The sequence below is a fragment of the Podarcis muralis genome, chromosome 17, assembly GCF_964188315.1.
Source record: "Podarcis muralis chromosome 17, rPodMur119.hap1.1, whole genome shotgun sequence".
NCBI classification, from domain to species: Eukaryota; Metazoa; Chordata; class Lepidosauria; order Squamata; family Lacertidae; genus Podarcis; species Podarcis muralis.
The window spans coordinates 39,479,967-39,489,685 of NC_135671.1; the positions used below are offsets into that span (position 1 = coordinate 39,479,967).

Here is a 9,719-nt window from a genome sequence, read left to right on the forward strand (position 1 = left end):
AAGGCTGATCGCCGAAGAATTGATGCTTTTGAATTCTGGTGCTGGAGGAGACTCTTGAGAGTCCCATGGACTGCAAGAAGATCAAGCCTCTCCATTCTTGAGGAAATCAGCCCTGAGTGCTCACTGGAAGGACAGATCGTGAAGCTGAGGCTCCAGTACTTTGGCCACCTCATGAGAAGAGAAGACTCCCTGGAAAAGACCCTGATGCTGGGAAAGATGGAGGGCACAAGGAGAAGGGGATAATAATAATAATAATAATAATAATAATAATAATAATAATAATTTATTTATATCCCGCCCTCCCCAGCTGAAGCTAGGCTCAGGGTGGCTAACAACAATCAAAATAATCCAACATTCTAAAAACATTCATTATAAAGTTAATTAAAATCAAATTAATGGCAACCATTAAGCAACATTCTGTGCAGATTGCCAGAGGAGGGGGTCAGGCTGTGCCCTGATCAAAGGCCTGGTGGAACAGCTCTGTCTTACAGGCCCTGCGAAAAGATGTCAAGTCCTGCAGGGCCCTTGTCTCTTGCGACAGGGCGTTCCACCAGGTTGGAGCCGCAGCCGAGAAAGCCCTGGCTCTAGTTGAGGCCAGCCTAACCTCTCTGTGGCCTGGGATCTTCAGGATGTTTTTGTTTGCAGACCGTAAATTTCTCTGTGGGACATACCAGGAGAGGCGGTCCCGTAGGTACGAGGGTCCTAGGCCGTATAGGGCTATGAAGGTTAAAACCAGCACCTTAAACCTGATCCTGTACTCCACTGGGAGCCAGTGCAGCTGGTATAGTACCGGATGAATCTGATCTCGCAGCGAAGACCCCATAAGGAGTCTCGCCGCGGCATTCTGCACCCGCTGGAGTTTCTGGGTCAGTCTCAAGGGCAGCCCCACGTAGAGCGAGTTACAATAATCCAGTCTGGAGGTGACCGTCGCGTGGATCACAGTGGCTAGGTCAGGGCGAGAGAGATAAGGAGCCAACTGCTTAGCTTGGCGGAGATGGACAACAGAGGACGAGATGGTGGGACAGTGTTCTCGAAGCTACCAGCATGAGTTTGATCAAACTTCGGGAGGCAGTGGAAGACAGGAGTGCCTGGCGTGCTCTGGTCCATGGGGTCACGAAGAGTCGGACACGACTAAACGACTAAACAACAACAGCAAGATTTTTCCTATTCATCTGGTAATTTCATTTATTTTAGTTTCTTCTTCTTCTTCTTCTTCTTCTTCTTCTTCTTCTTCTTCTTCTTCCCTGCCATTCACCCTGAGGTCCCAGGGCAGGTTACAACAATGTTAAACACAACATTAGCAACAATTTAAAACAACTTTAAATCTCAAAACTAGGGTGCCTCCTAATATATATATATATATCTCAAGTCAATTGTCAAACGCCAAGGTAAAAGGTTCTACTGTTTCAGGTCTGAGTGCTGCTACTGCTGCTGCTAAATGTAAACCACTTTGAAAATTTTTGCTTAAAAACCCCTCAGGGGAAAAGAAAGTAAGTCAGGGGCGTAAGCAAGCAAGCAAGCAAGCAATGATCAATCCCGGATTCCGTGACTCATCTGCCCATCTTAGGGACTCTAGATAAGCGGCTCTTTTACGCAAAGAGAGATTTGCATCCAATCGAATAGCTCCCGTCCCTTCTCACCTTAACTGATGGATGCGCTTTCCAGGTCCCTGCCGGGTGGAGCTGCCGCTTTGCCCCCCGCCCGCGCCGTCTTTTGTTTCTGTTCTTCACTTTCGTTTCTATTCTTCTGGGATGCTTTTTGTTTCTGTTTCCCAGAGGTTCCTGGAGGGCAGCCTTAGTCATGGAGAGGGACTGAAAAGAAGGTAAAAGAAAGTGAAGAAAAAAGGATCTAAAGTTGAGCTCTGTGTAGCTGAGGAAGTGGAACCCTTTGTCAAAATTACAAAGTGAATTAATACAACCTAAAAAGAAGACCATCTCTAAAATGTACAATTTGCAGTTAGAGTGGGAACTGAAGGATGAAACAACCAAAGAAGTAATGATAAAGTGGGCAAAGGATTTTGTCCTACAATCCAACTGGAAAATAGGAAAGGTTGTGGAAGGTGGATATCAATTTCACAGCCTGTTATATGATAAAAGAGAACATGATGAAAATGTTTTACCGCTGGTACCTCACTCCGGAAAAATTGGCTAAGATTTACAAAAAGCAGTCAAACTTACGCTGGAGATGTAAAAGGGAACCTTTTATCACACATGGTGGGGATGTAAAATTGTAAGGAAATTTTGGAAAGAGGTATATGAGGAGCTGAAAAAACTATTCAAGATTTCGTTTGCCAAAAAGCCAGAGGCTTTTTTGTTAGGCCTAATATCAAATGACATTCCCTTTTTTTAAAAAAAGATATTTATTGAAATTTTCAAAAAAATCCAAAAAGAAAAAAAAAATTAAAAATTAAAAACACTCAACATTTAGGTCTGAGCGCATGGCTGCTGCTGTTGCTGTTGTTAAATGTAAACCACTTAAAAACCCTTCGGGGAAAAGAAGGGGCATAAATAAATCAATCTGTAATGATGATAATGATAATCCATCCCGGATTCCGCGACTCATCTGCCCATTTTAGGGACTCTAGATGAGCGGCTCTTTTACGCAAGCGCCCTCTAGAGAGCAAAGAGGGGCTTGCATCCAATTGAACGGCTCTCGTCCCTTGGCTGCTGAACTGATGGATGCGCTTTCCAGGTCCCTGCCGGGTGGAGCTGCCGCTTTTGCCCCCCCCCCCCGCGCCGTCACGTCCGGAGGCGGGCTGGCCGGGCTGGCCGGGCTTGCCCGAGCATGTTGCTTTCGGTTTCCCCGCCGTCCGCCTTGAAAAGCCTGCCGCGCGCCGCCCAGAGTCCTCGCTGCGTTTGTTGGGGGAGTCCGGGAGCTGGAGATCATCCGGTGAGTTTTACTTGGCCCACTGGGGGGGGGGGACCTCGGGAGTTTTCTTCTTCTTCTTCTGTCCTCCAGTACTGAAGGGATGGTGGAGGAAATGAATTTCTGAGAGGAAAATCGCATGGTTCTGTGCTTCGGTTTTTAAACCCTGGGAGGAGTGGGATTTGCCACCCGGTTTTGTTTTGCTTTTCCCCCTCTGGCAGCGCGTCCCAATGATTTCCTGCGCTTGCTCCCGAGTATGTCGGTGTGCATTGGGGGTTAGAGCATGTAAATCGCTTTCCTGGACCGAAGCCCGTCCGGTGCAGCCTTCCTGCTTTCCGGTGGCTCCCAAAGCAGAGCCTTTCCGACGCTCCCAAAGCAGAGCCTTCCCTTGTTCTTGGTCCCGCTACTTAGCGCAGTATTCAAAGGTCTACTGCCCCAGACCAGGGGGCTCCATTTGGCTCGCATAGCTGTTGATCCTGAAACGCCTGTCAGCCAACTTCATTGTATGTTTAAGACTTTGAGATTCATGAAATTGTATACTTGTTATCAATGTATGTTGCCTTGGAAATGCTACTGTCTTGAAAGGTCACTTAGAAACAGTTTAAACCAAAAGATAAATAGATTGGATAGTGTATCCAACATAAAGCCATACTGTACTCTGAGTAGACCCATTGACATTAGGGGACATGATTAGTGCTGGCCCATTAATTTCAATGGGTCTTCTCAAAGCAAACTTTGGATGCAACCCAGTAAGTTTTGCTAATAGGAGAGGAAAATACATATTGCCCCACAATGCAGTTTTAGCAGTTTCTGTTGTGTCTCTAGGCTCATCCTCTCCTGTGTATTCTTCTGCTTATTTTTTTTAAGCACCAGCCACTTGTCTTCTGGAACACGCTGCACTCCCTTCATCACTGAGTTGTCCTTTTGAGCTAACTCTCTAGTTCTGTGACGTTGTGTGTGCATGTGTCAAGAAGAGCATTCTACATGTTTCCATGCTACATTCACACATTGTGCTTCCTGCTGTTTCATTCTTGCATGCCTTTTGAACTAGGATTGAATGGAGCTTTTTTCCATTGCCAGATGAGAGCGACACTTTTCAGAAAGCTTTTCACTGTGACTCCAGAAACCCTTTATGGGCAGTGGATTTGGCCCCTATTGGATCTGATGTGAAATTATAGATTGCTGAGAGAGAGAGAAGTCTGCAGTCCAGGGCTCTGGGAATGGGCATAGCCAGGGGGGCAGCCCCCCCCCCCCGATACACAAAAAGCATTTTAAAGCATTGAAAGTACTCAATTAACTGAGGCTGTGCCCCCCCACCAAAGTCTGCCCCTTTTGGGGGGATATTTATACCCATGATTTCCCCAAAACAACTCAACAACTCTTGAGAGGGAGGGGCAGCTGTCCCCCTGCCGCCTCACCTTGGCTGTGCTCATGCCTCAGTCTGATTTTGTGACTGGGGTGGCCAGAGGTAGTACGCAGAGGGGCATTCTTCTTCATCCCATTGTCAATCTTTTTTGGTGAATTTAAAAGTTTATCCACAGTGACAGAATGCCCTACCTCTGCCCACAGAGAGTGTCAACATACCAAGGATTTGCTCCTTCAAATGGCACCTTGAACCAATTGCTGCCTGGGAGGCAAATGCCAACTTCAGCCTCCCTGGCCCCTCTGCTGCTCCTGTTCCTGCACCAGGTGTACTGCTGCCTGTTGAGAAGCCAGGAGGTGGAGCCGGCTAGTCTTGCCCTGGAGAGCAATTGTAAGAACTTTGCTGCATTTGCAGCTGTTTCCAGGGAGAAACCACTGGTGTGGAGAGTTGCTTTGTGGTGGGAGTGCAAATGCAATTTGTGCTCAATTCGTGGTGTATCTGGGTTGTTGCTGTTTTATATTTTTATTGACGATTTATTCTATTGTGCATTTGTATTTAGGCTGTAATTTCTCCTGTATCAGTCAATTCACTGCTGGTGTGGGGGACTCATGAATTGTGCATGGAAGTGTTATGCATGCCAGCCTGGGTGGGGCTCTTACCCCTGGTGAAGAGGTGAGCTTTTCTCTTCTGCAGCTGAGACAGCTGTGGCATTCGTGTGAGCTGAAGCTGTCTCTCCACATGTAGGGGAGAACTGTGCTCATGTTACTGCTTTTCATTATGGCCCAGTGCTGTGGTTTTAATCCCTGCTTGCGTATATAAAGATTCTCATGTTCTTTTCCTTTGTGCCAGCCAGCCATGGCAGCTCTGCAGGACTTCCAGACATTTGTCTTCCTCGATCTTGAAACCACTGGCTTGCCCCATGACCAGCCTCACTTGGCTGAGCTCTGCCTCTTTGCTGTGCACCGCCGTTCACTCCAGTGCTCTCTGCTGCCGGGCACCCCCCAGCTACCCCGCATCATAGACAAGCTCACTCTCTGCGTTGATCCCCAAAAGCCCTTCACCCTTGAAGCAGAGAGGATTACTGGGCTGAGCAACCGAAACCTGGAGGAGAATTGCAAAGCAGATTTCAACCGCGGTGTGGTGGATATACTAAAAGGGTTTCTGCAGCGGCAAATGGGCCCCATCTGCTTGGTGGCTCACAATGGCCTTGGCTTTGACTTCCCCCTGCTTCGTGCAGAGCTGTGGCGAGTGGACACTGACCTGCCCCCGAGCACCGGCTGCCTGGACACACTGCCAGCCTTGAAGGAGCTGGAAAGATCTCCTGGCATGAGCTACCAGCTTGGGGCACTGTTCCGACATTTCTATGGACGTGAGCCTGTTAGGGCCCACTCAGCTGAAGGTGATGTGGTCACTCTTCTGCTAGTGTTTCTTGCCAAAGCCCCTGAGCTAATGACATGGGCAGCTCGTAATGTGCGGAGCTGGGGGGAGATTCCGCCTATGTACCTCCGAAGCAGAAGCAGGAACTGATATCAAGAAAGATGACACGACCTCTTTCCCCACAAGTGCACATCCACACAGAATCAAACCTTGAATTCTCCTCCTGTACAGGGCTACTTCCTGTGTGCAGTGGAAGTGTGGAAGACTTTTGTACTGTGAGAAGTTAGTCGTGTATTGCAAGGACATCGCCCCAGCCCAGACCTTGGTTTGGGGGGTGTGCCTGCAGCATTTCTAATCTTGTATTGGACACCTGTTGATAAAGTGGCTAATTTCTTATCTATCACTTCAGCTCTGGGTGGGGTTTCAAGGTCAGCTGCCTGTTAAAGGAGCACTGGGATCCCATACAGTCTCTGAGAATGTTTGTTTGTAAGAGATACTTGGAGCTTGGAAAGAACCACGGCATAGATCACAGCCAGTGAAGGCCCTGCATCCCAGCCCCTATAGGAGTCCATCCACTGCTGTTCTGAGGGGTTCCTAGGGTCTGAAGGATCCATAAGTATTGCTTATTCTGTCTGTAATCCAGCTAGGATAAACACCTCCTATCCTCCACTCATGGATTTGGTCACTGCATTTGGAGCCAGTAAAAGAACCAGTCCCGTTGGCAACACGCTGCGATGACCAGCCTCGGATGGCCAGGCAGATGCAGCAGGTGGAGTGTTTGGCTTGGAGTTGTGGGGCTCAGTGTCACATCTCCACCATAAATCTCAGTGGGTAACTTTGAGCAAGGCACTACCTCTCATGCCTGATGGGCGCAGTTTTTAAAAGTGAAACCAGTGCTGCCTAAAAACAAGCTTTAGCTACATTTTAGTAGGTTATTGAAATTACTTTTGTAACTGCTTTGAAATAGCTTAGGGGTTTAGAGAAGCCGTCCTGGTTTCTGATTTGATCCCGGAACGTCCTGCTTTTTCTTAGGATGTCCCTGTTTTCATTGGAGAAATGTTGGAGCGTATGGCAAAGGAGTGTTATAAGGATGAAAGGTACTAAATAGATATTTGGTAGTATAGTTTAGCAATGATGCTTCCCTGTTTCAGATAGAGGGAGTCCCCAGGACACATTCTCCCCACTCCAGACATGTTCTACTGCAGGGGTGGCTAACCTTTGGACTCCATAATTTCCATCCAGCATGGCCAACAGGGATGATAGAAATTTGTGGTCCAGCAACATTGGGGTTTCCTGTCCCTGGTCTAAAGGTACTTTGATGCAGCCATGTTGCTAACATTAGGCATGCTTGGGGTCTGATCAGTGCCTGGGTGGGCTACTGCTTGTAAGCCCCATGTATGATGCTCTGAACTCTGAGGCTGTAGACCCATACACACAGTTCTATGGGGTTTTCTGAGCAGACATGCCTCAGATTGTACTGCCAAGGAAACAAAGGGTATGAATGTGATAAAACGAATTAACAAGAATAATTTATCCAAACTTTTTTGTAGGGGAATTCATTTTTATTTGGGGGGGGGAGGGGAGATAAGGCACAACCTTCTCCCATATGTCTACAGTGGTATCTCCGCTTATGAACTTAATTCGTTCTGGAGGTCCGTTCATAACCATAACCCAAGGTGTGCTTTCGCTAACGGGGCCTCCCGCTGCTGCTGCGCCCCCAGAGCATGACTTCCATTCGCATCCTGGGGCAAAGTTCACAACTGAGAGCATCTACTTCCAGGTTAGCGGAGTTCATAACCCGAAGCATGCGTAAGGAGGACGGTATGTAACCCAAGGTTCCACTGTATTTACTGAAGTAAATTCACTAAATTTGGTGAAAAGGTGATAGCGAGAATTACTTTTTAAAATGTGCATGTATGGCTATCTTTCTACAACTCTACATTATAAACAATTGTGAGGTTTTTGCATTGTCCCTTCTTACCTACAGAAAGACAACAGATGCCAAGGATTTTTTTTCTTCCTGAGGTTATATGGAAGTAGGGTATAATTTAGGTGTCCCATCATTAATCATTGTATAAAGCAGCTATTTAAGTATTACGATTAATTAAAGCATTCAGAACATACCAAGTTACATATGAATTGCCATAATGAACTTATGACAGTAATCATACTTAGCATTTTAGAGTGTTAATTTCCCAAATACATTGTTAATCACTGTCCTCTGTAAAGTTGCTCTCTATTATTATCAATGCACCCCAGTGCTTTATGGGGCTGAAATTTGATGAACTGGTGTCAAATCTGAACGAGAAGTCCTACACAAGAAATTTATGAGGCAGGTATTGGGGCTTCCTCCTGGGACTCTGTTGGCTCATCCGAGAGCTGAGTTGGGTCTCCCCTCAATAGCGGCCAGAATTGATCTAGCCTATCTTAGCTACTGGCATAGACTTTGAGGACCATATTCTCACCAAGCTCAGCTGGTTGGAGCAACTGAGGACAGGAGGTTGGGTACAAAAGTGTCAAGACAAACTTAGGGCTTGAAATCTCCAAGAGGGGAAATATTTATCCCTTAGTGAACTTAGAAATTGGATATTTGACCATGACTCCAAGCAAGCCAGAGCATCCACAACCGCTGCCTGTTATTCTGTTTGGGACCCTCAAATTAAGGACAACCATTCAAGGCCTCACTACCTTCCCCACAATTGCATAGGGCCTTTGTTGAGCTTCGGCTTCAGCAGATGCCCTCAGCATCCTTGGAGGGGAGATACCTTGGAATTCCTCAGATGGCATGGAAACGCATTTATGGATGTAATCAGGTCGAGGATGTCTTGCACCATTTGTTGATTTGCCCTTTATATACGGTGCCCAGATAATTTTTATCTCCTATTTTTATTGGTTCTCAGATTGATACCCCCAGGAAGTGATAGTTAAACTCTCTACAAATTACTTATCTGTAGCCAAATTTGCTCTGGCAGCTAAGAAGCTTTGCTTGTTATATTAATGCATTGTGATTTTAAATTTTGTGTTCTAAGGCTAAGCGTCTATGCTGTAGACTTTTATAGACTTATGTTTGTGATTTTAGAGGAATGCCTTGCTTTTGCCCTCTGTGTGTGAAGGCTTTGGCTCTATACAACTAATTTAACTGAATGAATGCATCAAAAAAATATTAACAATGAATTGCAGAATATGGGTGGGGCAGACTGAAAGCGGCTTACCGCTGGCGATTGCAACCCTATACTCACTTACCTGGGAGTAAGTCTGTTGAACTCCTCAATGAACTTAGTTTTGCATAGACACCAATAGATTGTGCTGAAGTATGTTTTGAACTGGGGACTTCTTAGTTCACAGCTCAGTCTATTAGCTGCTATGCTCTCATCATTACCACCAGGTGCCTTCCATGTTCAGTTGCTGGTTGTCAGTATTGGCTGTTCAGGAGTATTTGCAGGTGGCTATCTTCCTGCCTCGGGGACGCGGGTGGCGCTGTGGGTAAATCCTCAGCGCCTAGGGCTTGCCGATCGCATGGTTGGTGGTTCGAATCCCTGCGGCGGGGTGAGCTCCCGTCTGCGGTCCCAGCTCCTGCCCACCTAGCAGTTCGAAAGCACCCCTGGGTGCAAGTAGATAAATAGGTACCGCTTTCTAGCGGGAAGGTAAACGGCGTTTCCGTGTGCTGCGCTGGTGCCGGCTTGCCAGAGCAGCTTCGTCACACTGGCCACGTGACCCGGAAGTGTCTCCGGACAGCGCTGGCCCCTGGCCTCTTAAGTGAGATGGGCGCACAACCCTAGAATCGGACACGACTGGCCCGTACGGGCAGGGGTACCTTTACCTTTACCTTCCTGCCTCAGTGCAGAACCTTATATTTGTTTCTATTGAATCATGCTTTGATTGGCCTGATCTGCTGCTGGATTAACTAAGACACTTAAAGAAGTCATTTGTGCTGCTCACCATTGCAACATCTTATGGGCAGTGAATTACATAAATAATTGTGGGCTCCTCCTAGGATATACTTCCTGTTTATCCTGTAAGCCTGTTGCCTGTATATTTCATTAGTGGCCTGATTTCTTGTGTGTGCCTCTCATTTATTCTGTTGCAATGCCCAATAAAAGCTCTTTTTAAAATT

The 9,719-nt window shown here is 46.8% G+C and overlaps 1 protein-coding gene across 2 annotated transcripts; it reads left to right on the forward strand.

Annotated features, from left to right (window-relative positions):
- Positions 1-2,663: 2,663 nt before the first annotated feature.
- On the forward strand, positions 2,664-9,719 carry LOC114587595 (three prime repair exonuclease 2-like). Of its 2 annotated transcripts, none has more exons than XM_028712067.2 (2): positions 2,664-2,889; positions 5,082-9,719. In XM_028712067.2, the coding sequence occupies exons 1-2, from the start codon at positions 2,679-2,681 to the stop codon at positions 5,753-5,755; spliced, it is 885 nt and encodes a 294-aa protein (XP_028567900.2). In that variant the 5' UTR covers positions 2,664-2,678; the 3' UTR covers positions 5,756-9,719. The 2 variants fall into 2 exon arrangements, with proteins under 2 accessions (XP_028567900.2, XP_028567901.2); XM_028712068.2 differs by having other exon boundaries at positions 2,741-2,889; positions 5,078-9,719.

What these genes read in the sequence shown, in the direction of transcription:
- LOC114587595 (XM_028712067.2), top strand. Translation starts at nt 2,679, where the DNA reads ATGCGCTTTCCAGGTCCCTGCCGGGTGGAGCTGCCGCTTTTGCCCCCC. An exon ending in CGGGAGCTGGAGATCATCCG is followed by an intron (nt 2,890 to 5,081) that starts GTGAGTTTTACT and finishes TGTGCCAGCCAG; the next exon opens with CCATGGCAGCTCTGCAGGAC.